This window comes from Bufo bufo, chromosome 7 (assembly GCF_905171765.1).
Source record: "Bufo bufo chromosome 7, aBufBuf1.1, whole genome shotgun sequence".
NCBI classification, from domain to species: domain Eukaryota; kingdom Metazoa; phylum Chordata; class Amphibia; order Anura; family Bufonidae; genus Bufo; species Bufo bufo.
Window position 1 is genome coordinate 18,852,311 of NC_053395.1, and position 27,617 is coordinate 18,879,927.

Sequence of the window (27,617 nt, forward strand, 5' to 3'; positions counted from 1 at the left end):
AATACTGCTCCTATGTACAAGAATATAACTACTATAATACTGCTCCTATGTATAAGAATATAACTACTATAATACTGCTCCTATGTGCAAGAATATAACTACTATAATACTGTTCCTATGTACAAGAATATAACTACTATAATACTGCCTCCTATGTACAGGAATATAACTACTATAATACTGCTCCTATGTACAATATCTGGTGGTCTTGGTGTTACATTGTGCAGTATATACAGTATATATACTGTTGCGGTTCATAAAAATAGTAATCAGCTACCTGTCAGTGAATGTCTCTCATCCATAATTCAGGTGACTGTCGGGTGTTGCTGGAATTAATGAAGGTTATTTTCAGCTCTCCTTGCTGCTCCCCTCTCAGTATACGGTATTATACATATGGATCACTTATCGCTTTCCCTTCATGTCTGATCACCCCCAGAACATCTGTGTAGAAGGCTCCCCCATGTACGGAGTTGGAGAACCCCCTTACCACATACCCCCCAATCCTCCTGGCAGCAGAAACCTTCCTCCACTGTCTCCAGCTGGAAGCTGTGTAATCTTGTGATACGAGACACGTAATAGTGAGCGGATGTTGCGCGCTCCTAGGACATGCTCCGCATCAAGGATCCGAACCTCTCTTCGCTCATCCCTAACTACAACTCCCAGCATGTTCTAGGAGCCTGCAACATCAGCTCGTTACTAACTCTGGTATATCACAAGATGACAAAGCTTCCAGCTGGAGCCGGCGGAGGACGGTGTCTGCTTCAGCGAGAGTCCTCCCACGCGGAGCAGCCTAAGCTCCACACAGTTTACAAAGCTTCAGCATCGGAGAGGAAAAGGGGGCGACACAAAGGATTCGTCTGAGCATAGATAAAGACGTGACATTTTAAAATCTGTAAAATCTAGGTGCTTTTGTTAGTTTTTTACAGCTTTTTAGTAAAACAAAAACAAAAACAAAAAAAAAAAACTTCATGTGTGACGCCAGCCTAAGGTGACTTGCACACATCCGGTAAGCAGTTCACGCAGAGAAACAGCCTGCCGCGGTTCACCTATCCGGCATAGCTGGAGAACGGCTCATGCGCACAACTGTATGTATTTTGCGGCCCGCAAAACTCGGATCCCCCCCAAAAAACGCATGACATTTGTGTGACGTCCGTGTTTCAGCCATTTTTTTTTTTGCAGATCCATTGTAACAATGCCTATCCTTATTCACAAAACGGACAAAGATAGGACATGTTCTAATTTTTTGCGGAACGGACTTGCGGACATACGGATACGTTTTACGTTATTTTTACAGACCCATTGAAGTGAATGGTTCCGCATACGGACCTGTAAAAAACTGATCTGAAACGGGTTTTGGCCAGACAAAAAAAATGGTGCATTCTATACCGGCCGAAACCTGGCTCTTTTGCCGGAATCCGGTCGCGTCCCTGCTGGATCCCATTATAATCTATGGGCTCCGGCGGTGAACGCAGTGGGATCCGGCGAACTCCTCTGCCGTATAGCTTACTGCAGGTGTGAAACTAGCCTGTCAACATCTGCCACGTATTCGGCAGCAGAGGCCGCTGAGGTTTCTATAGCGGTTTTTCACTTTGGATGCCCGCTCACAGTTTATCCCCATTGAATGGACCACGGGCGGACACCCATAGCGGCTTCCAGTGGCGTCTGTACAGAAAGCCCACCAAGAAGGGACGTGCCCCTTATGTTGCATACACACGACCATATGTACATTGTAACAAGGCCTGTTCTTCTCTGCAAAACAGACAATGGGAATAGGACATGTTCCATCTTTTTTGCGGGTGCCGCAGACGGACATACGGATGCGGACAGCACTCCGCACACACTGTGCGCATCGTTTGCAGTCCCATTGAAGTGACTGGGTCCACATCCGATCCGCAAAAAATGCAGACCAAAAATACGGTCGTGTGACTGGGGCCTTGGCAAGGTCGTGGCTTTAAACTGCCGACCTCGTGAACGGCAGCGCTGCCTACCAATGCGGCTGCAAAATCTGCCGTGTGAACAGGTCCTAAAGGGAGGATATTTTATTTCCCACTGTCCCTATGGACCTGAATTTCACTTTCTGAGCAGGAAGCGAATTAAACTGCAGCTCAGGAAACCATCAGCTAATTAAAATCCATGGAAGACGTGGAGACGGGATCATCCCTCCTAGAGACCAGCGCACATTGTGCATAGGAAGGGGGCGTACAAGTCCGCAGCACATCCCGTCCCCTGGCTGCATCCACAATAGTCCTGACTCCAGAATGGGCAGCTAAACAAGAAGCCTCCTTCCTGCTCTGCCCCCTGCGGCCTACCTACCCCCACACTTATGGCTCCAGACCGGAGGGGGAAATGATTCACCCGAGCCTGTAAATAACAGGCAATCTGCATGTGTAACAAACCCTCAGCTGTGAGATGTATTAAGCAAACGTGTTCTCATTCACAGGCAGCAAGCAGAGATTGTGAAATGGTAAAGAATTGAAACACAAAAAGGGGCAGATTGATCACGGTTATGCTTATTTGTCACACGGCTTCCAATGCATCACGGACATTAAAAATGAAACCTGAAATCCAGGTTCATAAATTAAAAAATCCCCTGTGTTAACAGAAGAGCCGACTCTGTTGCCCATAGCAACCAATCACAGCACAGCTTTCATTTTACAACAGCAGGATATGGAATGAGAGCTGCGCTGTGATTGGTTGCTATGGACAACAAAGTCGGATTTTAGGCCTCATTTATCAAAACTGCCTGACAATAACGCCGGGCGTCCACGTAGCGACATAATATAAAGCCTGGCCGAGAACAGAAAAGCAGAGCCACAGATTCGTAAAGTAAAATGGCCTCTGTGTATTAAGACGTTATGGTTACTCCACATTTTACTAGAGAGGTAATGGGGAGAAAAAAATAAAACCAGTGTGCAGGTATGAGTGGCCAGAGCCGCAGAGCGCTTATTGTCAGCTGGTCTGACCTCTCAGACCTTGGATACCGCAGCTGGTCTGACCTCTCAGACCTTGGATACCGCAGCTGGTCTGACCTCTCAGACCTTGGATACCGCAGCTGGTCTGACCTCTCAGACCTTGGATACCGCAGCTGGTCTGACCTCTCAGACCTTGGATACCGCAGCTGGTCTGACCTCTCAGACCTTGGATACCGCAGCTGGTCTGACCTCTCAGACCTTGGATACCGCAGCTGGTCTGACCTCTCAGACCTTGGATACCGCAGCTGGTCTGACCTCTCAGACCTTGGATACCGCAGCTGGTCTGACCTCTCAGACCTTGGATACCGCAGCTGGTCTGACCTCTCAGACCTTGGATACCGCAGCTGGTCTGACCTCTCAGACCTTGGAGACGTTGTGAGGGGCTCCCTTAAATGTTCACAATATGTCACCTCTTGATCTTCACAGCTCCAGCCAGATATCATCAGAAGCATGGCCTCCTTACTGTACACAGGGCATCTCAAAAGGACCCTCCAGGCACAAGGGACACAGTGTAGAGTCTGAGGGGCGGAGCAGGGTAAAAGGGCCAATTTATCAGAGTTGCAGGAAGGGACAATTATTGGCTTTTGGGCCCCGGGTGGCGGTATTTCTGAAACTGCGCACTGTGAACTATTCCTGTGCTGCTGTGGTGAAAGTGTCTGGTGAGCGGACAGATGGCACCATTGTTAATAAGCGTTGTGTAGTCTGCGGACAGGGCCTGCCGGGATACCAGGAAATTTCGCTACTGGCACATGATAAGGGGCGGCTACTGGCACATGATAAGGGGCGGCTACTGGCACATGATAAGGGGCGGCTACTGGCACATGATAAGGGGCGGCTACTGGCACATGATAAGGGGCGGCTACTGGCACATGATAAGGGGCGGCTACTGGCACATGATAAGGGGCGGCTACTGGCACATGATAAGGGGCGGCTACTGGCACATGATAAGGGGCGGCTACTGGCACATGATAAGGGGCGGCTACTGGCACATGATAAGGGGCGGCTACTGGCACATGATAAGGGGCGGCTACTGGCACATGATAAGGGGCGGCTACTGGCACATGATAGGGGGGCCACTGGCACATGATAGGGGGGCACTCTGGCTACTGGCACATGATATGGGGGGCTCTGGCTACTGGCACATGATATGGGGGGGCTCTGGCTACTGGCACATGATTGGGGGCATCTATGGGGGCACATCTTACTGGCACATGATTGGGGGCATCTATTGGGGCACTTATTACTGGCAGATTATTGGGTGGCACTATAGGGGCATCTACTGAGGCTAAAAAGAAGGGGTATTTTATATGGGGGGCTCTGTATAGGGGCATTTTATACTGAGACATTATGGTGGGTACTATGGGGAAGGGGGGGAAGGAGCACTATGGGGGTCATCTACGGGGGCACTGAGAAAGGGTATTTTATATTTGCACATTATGGGAACATTAGCTCAACTGGGGGCATGTTTTGCACATTATAAGGAGAATTATTACTACTGGGGGGGGGGGGGCATTATGGTGGGCTTTATTACTCCCCCATGGTATGACCCCCTAGTAGCACCGGCCTCTCCCTGCTCTGCTATTCCTCTGCCTCTTCTCCAAATCCTTATTATGAAATCTTTCTCATTAGGATAAAACACATCAGCTCCGCCGAGTCCCCGGCCAAAGTGGTGAAGTGGTGTCTGAGATCCCCAAGGGCCAAGTCAAGTAACTGTAAGTTTTTATGTGAAATATGTTTATGTTTGTAGTTGATCTTTATTATCGATTTTACATTGCAGGGGGGCAGCAGAAGGGCCATGGGCAATGAGCGCTTTCATCGTGGCAAAGGGGTTAGGTTAAGAAACAGGAGATGCCCAGGTTATACCAGCATGGTCCATATCACTATATACAAGAAGATGTATAACGTATACCAGCTGTACATATATAATTATATACAGGAGATGCCCAGGTTATACCAGCATGGTCCATATCACTATATACAAGAAGATGTATAACGTATACCAGCTGTACATATATAATTATATACAGGAGATGCCCAGGTTATACCAGCATGCTCCATATCACTATATACAAGAAGATGTATAACTTATACCAGCTGTACATATATAATTATATACAGGAGATGCCCAGGTTATACCAGCATGCTCCATATCACTATATACAAGAAGATGTATAACTTATACCAGCTGTACATATATAATTATATACAGGAGATACCCAGGTTATACCAGCACGGTCCATATCACTATATACAAGAAGATGTATAACTTATACCAGCTGTACATATATAATTATATAGAGGAGATACCCAGGTTATACCAGCATGGTCCATATCACTATATACAAGAAGATGTATAACTTATACCGGCTGTACATATATAATTATATACAGGAGATGCCCAGGTTATACCAGCATGGTCCATATCACTATATACAAGAAGATGTATAACTTATACCGGCTGTACATATATAATTATATACTAGAGATACCCAGGTTATACCAGCTCGGTCCATATCATTATATACAAGAAGATGTATAACTTATACCGGCTGTACCTATATAATTATATACAGGAGATGCCCAGGTTATACCAGCATGCTCCATATCACTATATACAAGAAGATGTATAACTTATACCAGCTGTACCTATATAATTATATACAGGAGATGCCCAGGTTATACCAGCCTGGTCCATATCACTATATACAAGAAGATGTATAACTTATACCAGCTGTACATATATAATTATATACAGGAGATACCCAGGTTATACCAGCATGCTCCATATCACTATATACAAGAAGATGTATAACTTATACCAGCTGTACATATATATAATTATATACAGGAGATACCCAGGTTATACCAGCATGGTCCATATCACTATATACAAGAAGATGTATAACTTATACCAGCTGTACATATATAATTATATACAGGAGATGCCCAGGTTATACCAGCATGCTCCATATCACTATATACAAGAAGATGTATAACTTATACCAGCTGTACATATATAGTTATATACAGGAGATACCCAGGTTATACCAGCATGCTCCATATCACTATATACAAGAAGATGTATAACTTATACCAGCTGTACATATATAATTATATACAGGAGATACCCAGGTTATACCTGCACGGTCCGTATCACTATATACAGGAAGATGTATAACTCCCAGTATCAGTCACTCCTGTCAGGTATATACCACCATCATATGTTGAGCCTCTTATGTTGTCGCTGATGTGTAACGGAATACCTCTCCTATCATCTCACGGATGATGACTATCATTGTAAACTCTGTATTTACTTAACAATTTCCCGAGATAAGCGGTGAATACTGTGCAGTGTGCAGTGTAAATAATGGCCATGATATTAATAGTGTAGGCCTCTTGCTACTCTATTTAAAGGGCCAGTAACCCTTAAGTCAGCAGCTTATATCAGTGCTGGAGCGTTATAACAGGAGGGACTGATATCAGTCACATATACAGAGTGTAAAATAGCTGATAACAGGGAATCGTAGATTACAGCCCAATGGACTAGGGAACTTTTTATAAGGGTACAAGCTCCTTGTGACCAGCGGCGCCACCTATGGGGACGACAGGTAGTGCACTTCTGGGCTCTAATGTAAAATCTGTAACACTGGTGTCTTTGTATGTGACAGAGGGGCCACAGGCGCTAGGGCCCGGGTAGAAATGCTACCTATGCCGCCCTTCAGCTATTTGCCTGGCAGCTGTATGTGTTATGCTGACAAACATGAGGTGCGTTCAGATGAAGCAGAGTTTGTCCGGCGCGGTATCGCTGAGCGCCTTTTCCCTGACATCTCACGCCGATTGCAATGAAACTGTATCAGCGGCACACCCCTGCCCCGAGTTCTTGCTGAACCTGCTCCCGGGCTCTGCTATGTCAGTCTCACGCCCTTCTCTTATTTGACATAACATTCGGTGATCGCACTCCTCCCTCGAGTGAAAAAAAAAAAAAACTCTCTCTGGAATCTTCTCCCCTCCAACCTTTATAAGACGCAGGATGAGGAGATTCATTGTCTTCTCCAGGAAGAGCTAAATTTAGATGCAACCACCGGCACAATAGAATGATGCCTCAATCATAGGAGTAGGCCTGGGGAGTCCGGTTTTGGTTATTAAGAGTGGAAACCATCAACATGCAGATCTTATTATGGGTGTAATTAGGTTATAATTATGCTATATGTCAGTTTATAGGACATCCCGTCCCATTGTATTAGACACCTGGGAAGAATAACAGCAGCTTGCTGATGGTTTCCGGGTCCTTCCAATGAATGGCAAAAATGGTGGACATGTTTTAACAGATTTCTGACCTGTGTAGTGTATAAGTTACATTGTATTATAGTGACAGTGGAAGGTCCCCATGTCATTGGAGCGCCCCTACTGGTCAGCGCTGGTACTTGTTCTTCTGCTTTTTGTCTTGTATAGTCTTCCAAAAATTGTCACTGAGGTTCTATGAATTTTCTCTCCCAGGTCAGGGTTTCAATGGTAATTATTGCTCAGGGCCCCAAGGACTATAATGGATATACAGTCAGGTCCATAAATATTGGGACATGGACACAATTCTAACATTTTTGGCTCTATACACCACCACAATGGATTTGAAATTAAACGAACTAGATGTGCTTTACCTGCAGACTGTCAGCTTTAATTTGAGGGGATTTACATCCAAATCAGGTGAACGGTGCAGGAATTACAACAGTTTGCATATGTGCCTCCCACTTGTTCCAAAAGTAATGGGACATAATAATAATCATAAATCAAACTGTCACTTTTTAATACTCGGTTGCAAATCCTTTGCAGTCAATTACAGCCTGAAGTCTGGGACGCATAGACATCACCAGACGCTGGGTCTCATCCCTGGTGATGCTCTGCCAGGCCTCTACTGCAACTGTCTTCAGTTCCTGCTTGTTCTTGGGGCATTTTCCCTTCAGTTTTGTCTTCAGCAAGTGAAATGCATGCTCAATCGGATTCAGGTCCGGTGATTGACTTGGCCATTGCATAACATTCCACTTCTTTCCCTTAAAAAACTCTTTGGTTGATTTTACAGTTTGCTTTGGGTCATTGTCCATCTGCACTGTGAAGCGCCGTCCAATGAGTTCTGAAGCATTTGGCTGAATATGTGCAGATAATATTGCCCGAAACACTTCAGAATTCATCCTGCTGCTTTTGTCAGCAGTCACATCATCAATAAATACAAGAGAACCAGTTCCATTGGCAGCCATACATGCCCACGCCATGACACTACCACCACCATGCTTCACTGATGAGGTGGTATGCTTAGGATCATGAGCAGTTCCTTTCCTTCTCCATACTCTTCTCTTCCCATCACTCTGGTACAAGTTGATCTTGGTCTCATCTGTCCATAGGATGTTGTTCCAGAACTGTGAAGGCTTTTTTAGATGCCGTTTGGCAAACTCTAATCTGGCCTTCCTGTTTTTGAGGCTCACCAATGGTTTCCATCTTGTGGTGAACCCTCTGTATTCACTCTGGTGAAGTCTTCTCCTGATTGTTGACTTTGACACACATACACCTACCTCCTGGAGAGTGTTCTTGATCTGGCCAACTGTTGTGAAGGGCGTTTTCTTCACCAGGGAAAGAATTCTTCGGTCATCCACCACAGTTGTTTTCCGTGGTCTTCCGGGTCTTTTGGTGTTGCTGAGCTCACCGGTGCGTTCCTTCTTTTTAAGAATGTTCCAAACAGTTGTTTTGGCCAGGCCTAATGTTTTTGCTATCTCTCTGATGGGCTTGTTGTGTTTTTTCAGCCTAATGATGGCTTTCTTCACTGATAGTGACGGCTCTTTGGATCTCATCTTGAGAGTTGACAGCAACAGATTCCAGATGCAAATAGCACACTGGAAATGACCTCTGGACCTTTTATCTGCTCATTGTAATTGGGATAATGAGGGAATAACACAGACCTGGCCATGGAACAGCTGAGAAGACAATTGTCCCATTACTTTTGGTCCCTTAACAAGTGGGAGGCACATATGGAAACTGTTGTAATTCCTACACCGTTCACCTGATTTGGATGTAAAAGCCCTCAAATTAAAGCCGACAGTCTGCAGGTAAAGCACATCTTGTTTGTTTTATTTCAAATCCATTGTGGTGGTGTATAGAGGCAAAAATGTTAGAATTGTGTCCATGTCCCAATATTTATGGACCTGACTGTATATGGCAGTGACATGTGGGCACCGTATGGTAGCATTATATGGACACTGCATGGAGGTATTATTAAGGCGATGTATGGCGGTATTATTTGAGCTGATGGTTTCTTGGTTTAGGGGAGACATACAGGTCTATTGCATAGGGCATCATTTTCTAGTAGGCCCCAAGGTCTAAACTGGAAATATATGGCAGTGTTATGTGAGTACTATATGTGAGTACTATATGTGAGTACTATATGGACACTGCATGGAGTTATTATGAAGACAAGTTATGTCTGGGCTGTATTATGTGGGCATTGTATGGCGGTTTTACAGTATTTGGGACATATTATGTGGCCATTGTATAACGGTATTTGGCCTGATGGTTTCCTGGTTTAGAGGAGGCAGAGAGGACAGTTTCGTAGTAGACCTGGAGGACTGAATTGGAAATATATGGTAGTATTTTATTGACTACATTACTAAAGCAATGTATTGCAGCGTTATTTGGGCTGTAGTGTGTGGACACTCTACGGCGGTATTACAGTATATGTGCTGCATTATGTGGCTACTGTATAGCGGTACTACTTGGGCTGAAGGTTTTCTAGTTTAGAGGAGGCAAATAGGGCCGGCGTCCAGACTCCCAATTTTGTAATGGACCTGGAGGACTGAACTGGAAATATATGGCAGTGTTGTGTCGGTACTATATGGATTTATTATACGGATATTGCATGGAAGTATTACCAAATCAAGGTATGGCGGTATTATTTGGGCTGATGGTTTCCTAGCTTAAAGAAAGCATATGGAAATATATGGTGGATGTGTTATGTGAGCATTAGAGGGGCACTGCATGGAGGTGTATGGTGGTATTATGCATTACATGGCAGTATTTTTCTGGCGGTGAGGGTACTACTCTGTTGCCCACCCTCCTGTTGAGCGGACACGAGTTAATCCAGCGGCAGGTACGGTCAGGAACGTGCGGCGTCCTCCATTGTTTGCAAACAAAAGAGCCTTTTTCTAATCCAGTGAATGGAGGCGTCATGACTGGGAATAGAGCCACCAGGAGGCAGGTGCCAGTAACGCGCCAGGGCAAGGATCTCATGAGATGTCACACACCGGGCGGCATTAAAGGGGCTTTCTAATAGAGACGGCCTCTAGTCACATACCTAGTTATGGCATTATGGGCCTCACGTCCAACATGGCGCCCTGGATTGGAAGCCAACTTGATTGGCCAAGAGAGATCACATGGCTTTGTCCACGCTAATGGGTGTGGAGGGGGCTGTAGGGTAAGAGTCGCCTCTCAGCAATATTTGGACTGTCACAATGGACGTGACTCTCCCATGGTGCAGCAGCTTTGCAGAGGGGCATGTCGATGCTAATCTTGCGCCAACTTAGCCCCTATAGAAGACAAACATTGACAAGGACAGCTTCATTCACACCCGGAGATCAAGGACCCTGTGGCATTGGGTTGACCAATGAATGGTGCCCCCCTTATCTTGTAACAGGAGGTCGTTCCAATCTCCGGCGGTGTCCAGTTGTGATTGCTCTGTGGCCAAAACCAGTCAGATTGGTGTGTCAGAAACATGTCCACATACTGGTTCTTCCCCCTCTAAGGTCACATTCTTGAAATACCTACTAAAAGTCTTGCCAAACAAGACCAAGGGTACGAAAGGAGTGTCTCCAGTCCAAAAAAATCTCAAACATTCACTGTCACGCCCCAATGGATTGTTTCAATTTCTCACCATTTTCAAGATCTCTGCTTGCTGTCCAATGTATGGCTGCATTCTTGTTTACACCCGGGGACTGAAAAACTGATCCTGGCCAAATATTTCACCCAGACATTGGGGTTTGTTACAATGTATCCAGAGAATCCTCTGGTTGATACATTTGACCTGCAATTATACATTGTATCAAGACAGGAGATGGATTTGCAGGAAAGCTCTCACAGCTCGGCTTTTCCAAGTTCCTGAATGGCAAAACTTCCTGGTAATTTAGGGGTACACCCCTGGTCTCATCCTGCTGCATATTTAGGCTTCTGTGTTTCTGGGAAAGCTGGGTGATGCCAACACAGCCCCTACAATACAGCGCGCATGCCTGAACTCCATTTTTCACATAATTTGGAGGTGCTAGTCTGACTCTCTTTTGGATCCATACAGCTCCCATAAGGGAGTCTACCCAGCTTTCCCAGGGTGCTGAATAATATTTGCTGGGTGGGAATCCTGGAGGCTGGTGAAGAGTTGTCTCTCCTTACCCTCTTATACAATGATGGTGTCTCATTTTATGTCACCTCCCTGGAATCACATTCTCAAACACCTTCCCCCCCCAGGTTAATCCTCACACACAGCCGGGGTGGCGTTCCCTTTATACTCTCATCATTCACACTGTCTCTTGACGTGGGATGGACTACTCCCACACCCATCAGACCAGTCATTGTCACCGCCTAGGTGAGACTGCTGCCACCATCGGGCCTCTCCTCCGAGCAAAGGTGTGAATCTTAACCCCCAGCACCTGCAAAATGTTCTCCTATCGTTGTAAAACTACAACTCCCAGCATGCCCTGACAACCCCAGGCAGCCAGGGAGAGCAATGCATACTCAAGGGAGTCACAGGTTATGATACTACAACTCCCAGCATGCCCTGACATCCCCAGGCAACCAGGGAGAGCAATGCTTACCTAGGAGAGTCACTACAACTCCCAGCATGCCCTGACAACCCCAGGCAGTCAGGGAGAGCAATGCATAATCAAAAGAGACACAGGTTGTGAAACTACACCTCCCTTCATGCCTGAAAAGCCAAAGACCGTATGCTGAGAGTTGTAGTTTTACATCTCGGACCCTACACAAAGGTGATGCCAGCAGGCAGTAACAGGCTCATTGCCCATTTGCCCCAGGAGTCATGCCCACTACCCTATGTAGCTGCTGATACGCTACCATTGTATCCGACATACTACTACCTCATCATCCTCAGACTACATTATGTCCACACCTCAGTTACACAACCTGTCACATTCTGGTGCACGGCGATAGATCTCATCCCCTCCACGCCCAGCCACCATTCCCCGTGCACCAGAAACTACGTAGAGAGCAGGGGCGACATGAAAAAACTCAAAATCCCCCACTACAACTCCCATCATCTCAGGGCTGGAGTCTATACTGTTTGCTAACACTATGATTCCTGTTGAGAGGACATGGGGTAAAAGAGGATAGGGGCCCATCTATCTATGGGCCCCTCAGCATCCATAGTGGGCTATATACTCCCGTGGTCCCATTATCATGATCAATGACAGCTAGAGGTATGGGGGAGCGGGGGTGACAGGCAGAGCTATGGGGGGAGCGGGGGTGACAGGCTGGGCTATGGGGGGAGCCTGAAGGAATGACAGGCAGAGCTATGGGGGGACTGAAGGAATGACAGGCAGAGCTATGGGGGGACTGAAGGAATGACAGGCAGAGCTATGGGGGGAGGCTGAAGGAATGACAGGCAGAGCTATGGGGGGAGGCTGAAGGAATTACAGGCAGAGCTATGGGGGGAGGCTGAAGGAATGACAGGCAGAGCTATGGGGGGAGGCTGAAGGAATGACAGCAGAGCTATGGGGGGAGGCTGAAGGAATGACAGGCAGAGCTATGGGGGGAGGCTGAAGGAATGACAGCAGAGCTATGGGGGGAGGCTGAAGGAATGACAGGCAGAGCTATGGGGGGAGGCTGAAGGAATGACAGGCAGAGCTATGGGGGGAGGCTGAAGGAATGACAGGCAGAGCTATGGGGGGAGGCTGAAGGAATGACAGCAGAGCTATGGGGGGAGGCTGAAGGAATGACAGGCAGAGCTATGGGGGGAGGCTGAAGGAATGACAGGCAGAGCTATGGGGGAGGCTGAAGGAATGACAGGCAGAGCTATGGGGGGAGGCTGAAGGAATGACAGGCAGAGTTATGGGGGGAGGCTGAAGGAATGACAGGCAAAGCTATGGGGGGAGGCTGAAGGAATGACAGGCAGAGCTATGGGGGGAGGCTGAAGGAATGACAGGCAGAGCTATGGGGGGAGGCTGAAGGAATGACAGGCAGAGCTATGGGGGAGGCTGAAGGAATGACAGGCAGAGCTATGGGGGGAGGCTGAAGGAATGACAGCAGAGCTATAGGGGGAGACTGAAGGAATGACAGGCAGAGCTATGGGGGGAGGCTGAAGGAATGACAGGCAGAGCTATGGGGGAGGCTGAAGGAATGACAGGCAGAGCTATGGGGGGAGGCTGAAGGAATGACAGGCAGAGCTATGGGGGGAGGCTGAAGGAATGACAGGCAGAGCTATGGGGGGAGGCTGAAGGAATGACAGGCAGAGTTATGGGGGGAGGCTGAAGGAATGACAGGCAGAGTTATGGGGGGAGGCTGAAGGAATGACAGCAGAGCTATAGGGGGAGACTGAAGGAATGACAGCAGAGCTATAGGGGGAGACTGAAGGAATGACAGGCAGAGCTATAGGGGGAGACTGAAGGAATGACAGGCAGAGCTATGGGGGGAAGCTGAAGGAATGACAGCAGAGCTATGGGGGGAAGCTGAAGGAATGACAGGCAGAGCTATGGGGGGAGGCTGAAGGAATGACAGGCAGAGCTATGGGGGGAGGATAAAGGACAGGTGCAGGGGTCATATCCATGGTGGAGCACTGTCCATAAATGTCAGGGTGAGCCTGCAGCTACCCTATAATTGTCCTGCAGAGCTGACACTCACTCGGATCAGTCACTCTGTGTCACAGGAAGAACAATGAAGGACAAACCTGTTTCCTGACATCAAAGATGATCCAACAGAAGCTGAGAACTTAGAAAGAGCATCCCTCACTATTCAGCTGTGTTCTGCCTGATTCTAGGAAAGCTGGGTGGGGAATAGAGTCCAGAGTGGTGGTCTCCTCATTCCTCCATAGTCCGCAGTCTACCCACATTAATACAAGGACTAGAGTCCCAATAAGACTAGGCCCAGAACCGGGGATTACAGAGGGAGAATGGAACCATGAACCGAGAGGAAACAAGGATGGAGACGGTGTAACTGGACCTAAGACAATCTACAGAATTTGTATGTCAGCACCAGAACACAATGTATCCAGCTCTAGAACCCAGCCTGCCAGTACTATGACCTGGTGTGACACGATCTAGAACCCAGTATGTCAGCAACAGAACACAATGTATCCAGCTCTAGAACCCAGCCTGCCAGTACCATGACCTGGTGTGACACGATCTAGAACCCAATATGTCAGCACCAGAACACACTGTATTCAGCTCTAGAACCCAGCCTGCCAGTACCATGACCTGGTGTGACACGATCTAGAACCCAGTATGTCAGCACCAGAACACACTGTATTCAGCTCTAGAACCCAGCCTGCCAGTACTATGACCTGGTGTGACACGTTCTAGAATCTAGTATGCCAGCACTGGAACCTACATTACCAGCATTAGAAACCAGTATGCTAATACTAGAACCCAGTATACCAGCAGACTGTAGAACCCAATAAAACCAGTAAGAGAACCCCAGTAAGGCCAGCACTATAACCCCTTATATTCAGTAGTAGAATCCAGTATGACCAGCAGCACAGACACTTGAGCTCAGTGTCACCTCCAGTAGATCCAGTATGGTCAGCACTTGAGCCCAGAATGACATGCACTAGATCCCAGTATAACCAAAAGTGCAGACACTTAACCCAGAATTACAAGCAGAATCCAGAATGACTGGCACTAGAGCTCAGTGGGATCAGCACTGGAACACATTATGACCATAATTAGAACCCAGTAAAACAAGAACTAGAACCCAGTATAACCAGTAATACAGCCCACTATAACCAGTGCATGGTCTCAGTATAGCTGATACTGAACAGTCAATGTAGTGAATTATATGCAGTCCGGATCCTCTAGATCACAGTCCAGTATATACAGTGCGGCACTTCTAGATCACAGTCCAGTATATACAGTGCGGCACTTCTAGATCACAGTCCAGTATATACAGTGCGGCACTTCTAGATCACAGTCCAGTATATACAGTGCGGCACTTCTAGATCACAGTCCAGTATATACAGTACAAGTGATCTCTACCTCAGCACAGAGATAGTGAATACACAGAAGTTAAATGTAAGAATAGGTGACAGTTTGTGCAGGGGAGCAGATGCTATCTATAGGTGACAAGGTACAGATGATGGGTGCCCTCCATGGGTGACAGGCTTAAGATGATGGGTGCTCTCTATGGGTGACAGGCTTAAGATGATGGGTGCTCTCTATAGGTGACAGGGTGCGGATGATGGGTGCTCTCTATAGGTGACGGTGTGGATGGTGGGTGCTATCTATAGGCGACAGGGTGCAGCTGATGGGTGCTCTCCATAGGTGACAGGCTTCAGATGATGGGTGCTCTCTATGGGTGACAGGCTTAAGATGATGGGTGCTCTCTATAGGTGACAGGGTGCGGATGATGGGTGCTCTCTATAGGTGACAGGGTGTGGATGGTGGGTGCTCTCTATAGGTGACAGGGTGTGGATGGTGGGTGCTATCTATAGGTGACAGGGTGCAGCTGATGGGTGCTCTCCATGGGTGACAGGGTGCAGCTGATGGGTGCTCTCCATAGGTGACAGGCTTCAGATGATGGGTGCTCTCTATGGGTGACAGGGTGCGGATGGTGGGTGCTCTCTATAGGTGACAGGGTGCGGAAGGTGGGTGCTCTCCATAAGTGACATGCTTCAGATGATGGGTGCTCTCTATAGGTGACAGGGTGCGGATGATGGGTTCTCTCCATAGGTGACAGGCTTCAGATGATGGGTGCTCTCTATGGGTGACAGGCTTCAGATGATGGGTGCTCTCCATAGGTGACAGGGTGCGGATGGTGGGTGCTCTCCACAGGTGACAGGCAGGGGTACTCACATTTTAGGCTGCACGGGGTTGGGGCTGTACTTGGCGGTGGTTCTCTTCTTGAACAGGGAGCTCATGGTTCCTGGCCCTCGGGTGTCGGTGCTGCTGCAGACTGGGGCCCCCGGCTGAGGTCCCTTTGCACAGATCTGAGAGGTGTTGGCTCCTGGCTGGGGAGTTGCAGGGAGTCAGTGAGGAGCCGGGGATCCTGCTCTACAGGTAGGAAGGGGAGTGCCCGGCTGGGCAGGTGATCATTACCTGGGAGGTGGAGCAGACCTCGGCGCACACCCCCCCTCCACTCCGGGGACTGGGGTGTCCTCTGCAGCCCGGATTAACCCCCAGGGGTCTATCTCTGGTGGGAGTACATCCACTGTCAAACTACAACTCCCATCGTGTCCTGAAAGCCACAGTCTATTACAACATGCTAGGGCTTGTAGTATCACAGCAGCTGGGACTCCACTGGTTGGCAACCACTGCACTAGATACTAGAACACCTCACATTTGCATTAATTGCCTGCCCTCTGGCAGGAGAGGGGTTAATCCCGTGTGTTCTGTTTATAGTGCAGGTGGGAGTGGCCTAAAGTGACAGCTCCAGGCAGGGAGAGAGGGAGGGCTGCATACCAGAGAGACAGCCCCAGACTGCACCCACACTGCACACCCTGCAAGATCTGCAGCAAGCACATCAACCTGACACTGCACACCCTGCAAGAGCTGCAGCAAGCACATCAACCTGACACTGCACACCCTGCAAGAGCTGCAGCAAGCACATCAACCTGACACTGCACACCCTGCAAGAGCTGCAGCAAGCACATCAACCTGACACTGCACACCCTGCAAGAGCTGCAGCAAGCACATCAACCTGACACTGCACACCCTGCAAGAGCAGCACCAATCACATAAACCTGACACTGCACACCCTGCATAAGCTGCACCTATCACATCAACCTGACACTGCACACCCTGCAAGAGCTGCACCAAACACATCAACCTGACACTGCACACCCTGCATAAGCTGCACCTATCACATCAACCTGACACTGCACACCCTGCAAGAGCTGCACCAAACACATCAACCTGACACTGCACACCCTGCAAGAGCAGCACCAATCACATTAACCTGACACTGCACACCCTGCAAGAGCTGCACCAAACACATCAACCTGACACTGCACACCCTGCAAGAGCTGCAGCAAGCACATTAACCTGACACTGCACACCCTGCAAGAGCTGCAGCAAGCACATCAACCTGACACTGCACACCCTGCAAGAGCTGCACCAAGCACATCAACTTGACTTTGCACACCCTGCAAGAGCTGCAGCAAGCACATTAACTTGACACTGCACACCCTGCAAGAGCTGCAGCAAGCACATTAACCTGACACTGCACACCCTGCAAGAGCTGCAGCAAACACATCAACCTGAGTGACTCACAGAACACTGAACTCTCTGCAAGAGCTGCAGCAAGGATGGAAGGAGCACTGCCCAGAACATTGTACCCTATGGTCCACGTCCACCTGCTCTCAGTACACACTGTCCTGTCATTACACAGCGCTGAGGACACAGGAGATCACAATGTGTCGCACATATTATTATATTACGGTACGCTGTGTAATATCCCGTTATATAGTCAGTATAATGAGCACGTATATGGGGTTCCTCGGGGGGTGCTCCCCCTGCTCTGGATGCTGATATTATAGGGGTTCATGTACACGTCTCACAAAATGACATCATCCAGAAGCTGGAATGGGCTGAATAAAGACATCTTAATGAAAGAATAAAGTAATATTGCCATAGAGTGCCTACATAATATAGTGTCATATAGTGCCTATATAATACTGTCATATAGTACCTACATAATGCTGTCATATATAATACTGCTATATAGTACTTACCCACTATTGCCATGTAGTGCCTACATAATATAGTGTCATATAGCACCTACATAATGCTGTCATATATAATACTGCTATATAGTACTTACCCACTATTGCCATGTAGTGCCTACATAATACTGTCATATAACGCCTACATAATGTTATTATATAGTGCATACAGAATACTAGCATGTATAATACTGCCATATATTACCCACATACCAGTGCCATATAGTGCCTACATAGTACTAGCATATATAATACTGCCATATAGTGCCTATATAATAGTGTCATATAGTGTCTACATAATAGTACAATACAGTACCTACATACTAGTGCTATATAGTGCCTACATTATAATATCATATTGTGACTACATAATAATGCCATGTAGTAGTATCCACATATTATTGGGATATGGCAATGTTATAATAGTGCCATAGAGTATCTATATAATGTTCTTATATAGTGCCTACATGATACCGCCATATTGTGCCTACATAGTACTATGTACCATGTCTAGACTGTAACAAACCCTCAGCTGTGACACGTATCAGGCCTCTCTCTGGGTTCATTGTTCTGCAGAATCAGAGATGAAGCTGGTGGGAGATGTCATGGCGGTCGTATCTGATGTCATGGCGGTCGTATCTGATGTCATGGCGGTCGTATCTGATGTCATGGCGGTCGTATCTGATGTCATGGCGGTCGTATCTAATGTCATGGCGGTCGTATCTGATGTCATGGCGGTCGTATCTGATGTCATGGCGGTCGTATCTAATGTCATGGCGGTCGTAGCTGATGTCATGGCGGTCGTATCTGATGTCATGGCGGTCGTATCTGATGTCATGGCGGTCGTATCTAATGTCATGGCGGTCGTATCTAATGTCATGGCGGTCGTATCTGATGTCATGGCGGTCGTATTTAATGTCATGGCGGTCGTATCTGATGTCATGGCGGTCGTATCTGATGTCATGGCGGTCGTATCTGATGTCATGGCGGTCGTATCTAATGTCATGGCGGTCGTATCTGATGTCATGGCGGTCGTATCTGATGTCATGGCGGTCGTATCTGATGTCATGGCGGTCGTATCTAATGTCATGGCGGTCGTATCTGATGTCATGGCGGTCGTATCTGATGTCATGGCGGTCATATCTAATGTCATGGCGGTCGTATCTAATGTCATGGCGGTCGTATCTGATGTCATGGCGGTCGTATCTGATGTCATGGCGGTCGTATCTAATGTCATGGCGGTCGTATCTGATGTCATGGCGGTCGTATCTAATTTCATGGCGGTCGTTTCTGATGTCACCCAGCTTTACTGAAGTTCAGAACAACAAATGCAGGAGTGAGGGCGGTATTATTACATATATGCCGGTCAGGAGTCGGGGACAGCCGGCCATATTTCATCACCCTGCTTTCCCGGGAACTGATATGACTGAAGGATTTCCTCTTCTTTCTGTGGTGGTGAAGAGGTTAACTCTGGGGAGTGCTGCTCTGAGGGCTGGTGCCTGCTGCATCCCCATACAGCATAGTCCACATTCTTCTCTCACAGTCAGTACTTTGCAGGGTTGCAGGTATCTCTGCTCCTGCGGTGAGTCACTGGTGAGGAATGTGTTAATGTCACCTACCCCAACCCCACCTACCCGCTGACAGAAGCGCTCAGGTCCCCGCCAGTGACAGGACGCCTGGTATTAATACTACTTATGTGCTGAACCCCCAAAACTGCTGAAACCCCTCTCCCATGATGCAGGAATACAATGCCAAAACTGCAGTGAACACTGACACACACCGACAGGACAGAGAATGAAGTAACTGTGTGGAATAATAAAGAAGTCTCCAGGTTCATTTTATAAAAGAACCTGACTCATGACTATAATTCCAGTACTACAGTGAAGACTGACACAGGGGTAGCAGATGAATAGAAGTGGAGAGTCGAGGTGGGAATGTAGCGCTGATAACAACGTAGATTTACACGCTAGTTTGTGACTATCCCTTTAAGAACATGGCACCCCTCAGTGGTGGTCACCCATCGTCTGGTCTCCATGTAATGTCCTAAGACGGGATTCGATGGAATGACGCGTGAAATCTGATAGGTTCAAGGACTTACCTTGGCCGCGTGATGACTTACCACCGCCTACCCCCCAAACCTGGTACCGAAACTGGTTCCTTCCCCTTTAAATCCAGCAGAGACTCTGTGGGCCGGCGGACATCATGGCCTCCCGCCGGCGCCGCTTTCTCCGCAGGTTTTACATAGCGTTTGCTTATACTGCCACGTGCAAAACGTCAGCTAGAAATTTGTTTACAGGGTGTGAATACTTTTGCAGCCATCTTTTCACAGCAGCAGTGCATTGTCCTGATCAGAGCTACGTGTCTCCATGGTAACAGACTACAAACAAGCCCTGTGTAGTCGGATCTTCTGCCGCCTGTTGAGGGGGAGGAAGGATCGAAGGGGCGACTATGGGATCAGACTACCACAGGGCTTGTTCGTAGTCTGTTACCATGGAGACTCCTAGGAGCTGAATCTTATTTAAAGGCATTAGAGCTATTAAAAAAAAGTGAGTTGCAAAAGTATACACACCCCATTATGTTACTGAAAATATTCCCCCTTCCCAATAGCGAAATCGGAAAATCCAATTTTTATCTATTTCTAGGAAATTTAGGTGCAGTTCTGAATACTTGGGCCACAATTCCATCGTAAGGGCCACGCACTCGGACATTTCGGACCATGATGCCTTGCGGTACTGGGTCTCACTCTGCGCTGTGATATCGTATTTCTCCGACATTCATTGCCCTATTATTAACAGACTTTTTAAAGGGGGATGTCAAAAAAACGGACAATTCCTTTAGGCAGACAAACCCTTGGCCCCTGGACAGCGAGGCGTCCCTGCCGATTCCAGGTTTGGCTCTGAATCTTGAAGTACCGGAGGCGCCGAGTGGAAGATCCACATTCTTCTTGGTTGTAGAATCGTTGTGTTGTGTTAGAGGGAGTGGCCCCCGAGGACTCTTCATTCCTCCCGGTGACACATGACAGAAAGATTTCGATTTCGGGTCAATGACGTGGGATGATGGGTGTACTACTTCATCCCAAGCTCTCCAACGCTGCTCGAGCGGGCCTATAGGACGCTGTAGGATCTCCGCCTGTCAGTCTAAACTGCATTTCTCGCATTCTGTTCAGGCTAGATGGGTTGAATAGTTATGGAACTTTCCACGAGAACCCAATGCTTCAGTTTCTGCTTCAAGATCTCTGCTTGCTGTCCGTGAATAATAAGAATAGCCTTGCAATCCCATCCAGACCTAATACTGCTGAGGGTTTGTTACAGTTGTATCCATTCTAGACAATCCTCTGGACTCCAGACGGATGCATGTCACCTGCCCTGATACATTGTAACAGACCCTCAGCTCTGAGAAGTATCAGGCTTGTACAGGTTTTCAGCCTCTGACTGTAAGCTAGAATTTTACCATTCACTGACAGCAAGCACCACTTCTCCCGTACACAGCGGGTGCAGTGTGTGTACACAGCAGCGGAGGCTGTGAATGGGGATCAATCATCAGCTGCCGTATTCTCCCCGGAGCGCTGGGGTCTGCGGGGCATGGGTGGGGCGCAATCGTATTTCCGTTTTTTCCGTTGAGTTGAAAAATAGAACATGTCCTATTATTGCCCGCAAATCACGTTCCGTGGCTCCATTCAAGTCAATGGGTGCGCAAAAAAAAAAACCTGAATGCACTCCGTATGTCTTCCGTATCCATTCCGTTTTTGCGGAACCGTCCATTGAAAATGTTATGCCCAGCCCAATGTAATTACTGTATACTGTATATGCCCTACAGAAAAACGGAACGGAACCGGAAACACTACTGAAAAAAATAACCCGGAATATTTTCCCCGTTTAGGCCTAGTTCACACGATCGTTTTTTTTTGCGAGTGTACGGGCCGTTTTTTTGTGTTCGCGTTTTTTGTGTGTTCCGCATTAAAAAACGGAATGTGTTCCGTAAGCATTCCGTTTCCGTATTTCCGATTTTCCGTTCCGTTGAAAGATAGAACATGTCCTATTATTGCCCGCAAATCACGTTCCGTGGCTCCATTCAAGTCAATGGGTCCTAAAAAAAAACGGAACACATACGGAAATGCATCCGTGTGTCTTCCGTTTCCGTTCCGTTTTTTGCGGAACCGTCTATTGAAAATGTTATGCCCAGCCCAATTTTATCTATGTAATTACTGTACACTGTACATGCCATACGGAAAAACGGAAAGGAAAAACTTAACAGAAACGGAAACACAACGGAAACAAAAGACGGATCCGTGAAAAACGGACCGCAAAACACTGAAAAAGCCATACGGTCGTGTGCAGGAGGCCTTATGCCTTCCGTTTCCGTATTTCTGTTCCGTTTAAAGATAGAACATGTCCTATTGTTGTCCGTAGAACGGACAAGGATAGGACTGTTCTATCGGGGGCCAGCTGTTCCGTTCCGCAAAAAGCCGAATGCACACGGACGTCATCTGCATTTTTTGAGGACCGCAAAATACTGAAAAAAACATACGGTCGTGTGCAGGAGGCCTTATTCTTGCTGTTAGTGAGTCTCCTTGAAGAGGAAGAGATCTGACAACCGCCCACACAGGTGGAGAGGGCGGCCGTGCCTCGCTGGGTGGGTGACGGGCACCTTGTTCTGGGATGAGTCACCGGGTGCGCGGACAGAAACACACAAACCCCAATGGATGGAAAGACGCGGACTGGACCCCGACCTCTGATGTCAGGTGACTGCACCAGAGCTAATGAAGCAATCTCTACTCCAGTCACAGCCGAAGCTGCACTTAACATTCTGCAGGGTGCCCTAGAAAATAGGCACATGATCACAAAGCTTAGCTCTAGCTGTGAGCCCGCCCCAACACACAAAATAATGATAAACATAAAATGTAATGCAGCTTTGGATGTGAATAGAGAAGATATCTTCAAGGAAATCACTGCTGAGACTTAGGCCTCTTGCACACAAACGTATTTTCTTTCCGCTTCCGTTCCGGGTTTTTTGCGGACCATATGCGGAACCATTCACTTCAATGGGTCCGCAAAAACAACGGAAGGTACTCCGTGTGCATTCCGTTTCCGTATTTCCGTTCTGCAAAAAAGTGTTGCGTGTCCTATAATTGTCCTCAAATCACAGTCCGCGGCCCCATTCAAGACAATGGGTCCGCAAAAAATGCAGAACACACACGGGACACATCCGTATGTCATCCGTATTTTATCCGTATTTTGCAGATCCATACTGTAGAAATGCTATGCCCAGCCCATATTGCTCATGTGTTTGGTGATTAATAAGTTACTGTTTCCGTTTCCAATCCGCAAAAAAACGGATCGCATACGGAAACCATACGGATATGTTTTGTGGAATAACGGAACAGAAAAGGACTTAAATCAGAGAAAACAAACCTCAGATACGGAACAACGGATCCGGGAAAAACGGACCGCAAAACAACAACGGTCGTGTGCATTAACCCCGAACAGTCCTATCCTTGTCCGTAATGCGGACAATAACAGGACATGTTCTATTTTTTTGCGGAACGTAAATACGGACATACGGAAACGGAATGCACACGGAGTAACTTCCGTTTTTTGAAGTGACTGGTTCCGTATACGGTCCGCAAAAAAAATAGAACGGACACGGAAAGAAAATACGTTTGTGTGCATGAGGCCTTAAAGTAAAGTTTGTATAAAGTGATGAAGATCAGAAGATTTGACCTGCAATGAAGGCATCAGAGAAGTGACCTGACCTGGGGGTCTCCCCGATAAGTATCCTCCCAAATGTGACCCCAATATCCTCCCGTCTCTATCTGTGCCCTGGGTTTATTTTAAGTTTTATTGTCCTATTTTGTGGAAAGTAACTGAACCCATAAAGTGACATCATCCAAACACAACGACAGTACACACTGCATGGTATAACGGTAGAGCAACTCACATAGAGCAATTCTATGTATATTACTGTACATAGGAGCAGTATTATAGTAGTTATATTCTTGTACATAGGAGGCAGTATTATAGTAGTTATATTCCTGTACATAGGAGGCAGTATTATAGTAGTTATATTCTTGTACATAGGATGCAGTATTATAGTAGTTATATTCTTGTACATAGGAGCAGTATTATAGTAGTTATATTCTTGTACATAGGAGGCAGTATTATAGTAGTTATATTCTTGTACATAGGAGCAGTATTATAGTAGTTATATTCCTGTACATAGGAGCAGTATTATAGTAGTTATATTCTTGTACATAGGAGCAGTATTATAGTAGTTATATTCTTGTACATAGGAGCAGTATTATAGTAGTTATATTCTTGTACATAGGAGCAGTATTATAGTAGTTATATTCTTGTACATAGGAGCAGTATTATAGTAGTTATATTCTTGTACATAGGAGCAGTATTATAGTAGTTATATTCTTGTACATAGGAGCAGTATTATAGTAGTTATATTTTTGTACATAGGAGCAGTATTATAGTAGTTATATTCTTGTACATAGGAGGCAGTATTATAGTAGTTATATTCCTGTACATAGGAGGCAGTATTATAGTAGTTATATTCTTGTACATAGGATGCAGTATTATAGTAGTTATATTCTTGTACATAGGAGCAGTATTATAGTAGTTATATTCCTGTACATAGGGGGCAGTATTATAGTAGTTATATTCTTGTACATAGGAGCAGTATTATAGTAGTTATATTCTTGTACATAGGAGCAGTATTATAGTAGTTATATTCTTGTACATAGGAGCAGTATTATAGTAGTTATATTCTTAACCATATTTCTTTTTATTGAAAGAAAAATTCAGGGCCGTGACCCACACAAGACAGTACATTGATGACAATATGGTACCAAATAGTATCCAGCATACATGTCAAGTGTAAGCAATACAAAACAGTTATTATCATTGACCCTAGAGTGATATCCAAGAAAAGGAAGGGGGGGGGGGGAGATCAGGAAGGGAAGGAGGGGAGGGAAACAAGGAGGTGATAAATTTCTGCTCTATTATGTAAAGTTTCTATAGACTTTCCATGGAGACCACAATTTTAGGAAGCGAGAGCGTGAGTTATTTTCCCAGTGCGCTAGCTCCTCAAAACGGTAGATCTGGTCTACTTTATCAGTCCACATAAGGAGAGTTGGTGGGGAGTCGTTCTTCCACAAGTAGGGGATAAGTAATTTAGCTGCTGTGAGCAGCATCGTTGGAAGGTCATGTTTGGTGGGTGTGAGGGATTTGTTCGGACACCATAGCAAAATAAGCTTAGCATCCAGTGATATCTTGGTATTGCATATTTGATTAACTAAATCCTCAATTAAGGTCCAGAACGGTTGAATCTTTTGGCAGAGCCACCAAATATGTGACAAGGAGCCGGTGTCCAGGCCACATCTCCAACATTTTTCAGAAATTTCTGGGTTCAATTTATGCAAGAATTCAGGTGTTTTGTACCATCTACACAGGAGTTTAAAGGAATTCTCCTGAATCCTCACACAACGATTGAAGCCGTGTGAATGAGCTAGTATGAACGCTTTCTCTGGCTCTGTAAGGGATATGGAGAGCTCCCGTTCCCATGAGGCCACAAAACGAAGCTCCGGGGGCAGGGAGGAAAGCATTTCTTTATACATCTGAGATAATGGCCTAAGGGGGGGTTTGGTAGCCAAAACCTTCTTTTCAAGCCAGGAGGGCGAACTATTATCAGAAAATGGCCCGGTACACAATTTGGTATCTCTCTGGAAATTTGCTAGGTGGAAAAAGGGTGCTGTTTTGACCTCAGGGAGGTCCATTACTGAATCCCATTTTAAACAGCCATCCGGGAGAAGGACATCCCGCAGAGGAATATCAGCGAGCTTAGACCAAATCCCGGAGGGGTTTAACACCGTTGGATGGATGTGGCTTTGTAGTAGTCTAAGCGGCATACCAGTGTTAGGGAAATTAAAGATACGGGACTGAACCATTTTGGACCATTCCACCAACATGCCCTTCCAAACCGGGGACGTATAACAGTGATTAGCAGAGATAGGCCTAATACCCCATAAAGTAAGCAATTCTTGGTTAGACAATAGTGCATTTTCAAGACGGGAGCAAAGAGAGCTAGATTGGCGAGACATAATAGTTACGCATCTGCCTAGCTGTACAGCAGTATAATAAAGCTTCACATCTGGCATCCCAAAGCCTCCGAACCTCCTATCCCTTGTGAGGACAGAGTAAGCAATACGTGGTGACTTGCCATTCCAAAGAAAGCGTGTGAATACCCTACGTATTTCAGTAAAATATGAATTTGGAAGCCAAATAGGTATGGATTGTAGCAAATACAGAAATTTGGGAAGGATAAAGGTCTTGATGTAATTTTTTCGTCCTACCCAAGAGACAAATGGGAGTTTCAGGTTTTGAAGATGTGTCCGGACCGTTTGAAGGAGCGGCAGGTAGTTAAGGGAAGCCAGATCTTGGACATTAGCCGAAACATGAGTACCTAAATACACAATGTCTCTGGAGGCCCAAGTGAATGGAGTAGCACGCTTCAGATCATTAATCACTGCTTGTGGACAAGAGATATTGAGAGCCATGGATTTCCCATAGTTAATTTTAAAATTCGATATAAACCCAAAATCTTCAAATATGAACAGCAATCTGGGCAAGGCTTCCCTGGGGTTTGAGGTCATGATTAAAAGGTCATCCGCGAAAGCCGCAGCAACGTGTGTACAAGATCCTATTTGTAAGCCCTTTATCTCTGGGTCCATTCTTATTCTACATAAAAGGGTCTCCATCACTAAGATGAATAGTGCAGGAGATAAAGGGCATCCCTGCCTTGTCCCGTTAGTGATGCGAAATGGTGGTGACAGTGTTCCATTAACTTTGACCATGGCAGAGGGGGTCGAGTATAACGTATAAATGGCAGTAATAAATTGGTCAGGTAGGCCAAATCTCAACAGGGTCCGCGACATATAATGCCAACTGACCCTGTCGAAGGCCTTTTCCGCGTCCGTACTTACTAGCACCAAGGGCTTAGATGATCTTTTAGCCCAATTTACAAGATGAAGAAGCCTTATTGTATTTTCTGACCCCTGTCTGCCATGGACAAAACCCACCTGTTCCTCATGGACGATGTCAGGCAGCACATCCTGAAGCCTAGTGGCCAATATCTTCGCCCACCACTTCACATCACAGTTTAGCAGAGAGATCGGCCTATAGTTGCTGCAGCATGTCGGATCTTTATTCTCCTTATGTAGGACAGTAATGTGTGCCAATAAGGAATGAGGGGCAAGGGAGCCACCAGTGAGAAGATGATTGCACAGGTTCCTGAAACGGGGAATTAGAACATCTTTGAAGGATTTATAATAAGTGATGGGGAACCCATCTGGTCCTGGGCTTTTGCCCGAGGGGATGGACATGAGTACTTTGTGAATCTCTAGATCAGTGACAGGTCTAGTCAATTGAGATGCCTTGGCCGGGGCTATGGAAGGGAGATCTAAATTCTGTAGGAATTTATCAGTAGCTTCTGAGAGATCACTAACAGATGCACCATCTGGGGGGGGTAGATTGTATAGGGTCTCATAAAAAGCACAGAATGCCTTAGCTATATCTGGGGTAGATTTATGCATTTTGCCTTTGGGGTCCTTAATAGAGGAAACAAAGGAGTCAGAGAACTGCTTCTTGGCAATCGCCGACATCAGTCTGTTTCCTCTATCCCCATGTGCATAGGCTTTAAATCGTGAGCGTAGGATCAGCTTTGCAGAGGTT

General features: G+C 46.6%; 1 protein-coding gene across 1 annotated transcript in view; it reads right to left on the reverse strand.

The window, feature by feature from the left end:
• Positions 1-16,227, reverse strand: part of PPL (periplakin) — a 53,134-nt gene extending 36,907 nt beyond the window's left edge. The window contains exon 1 of the mRNA XM_040439918.1: positions 16,016-16,227. Within this exon, the coding sequence (XP_040295852.1) occupies positions 16,016-16,080 (65 nt within the window). The 5' untranslated portion in view covers positions 16,081-16,227. The remainder of the gene's footprint in view (positions 1-16,015) is intronic.
• Positions 16,228-27,617: the final 11,390 nt, after the last annotated feature.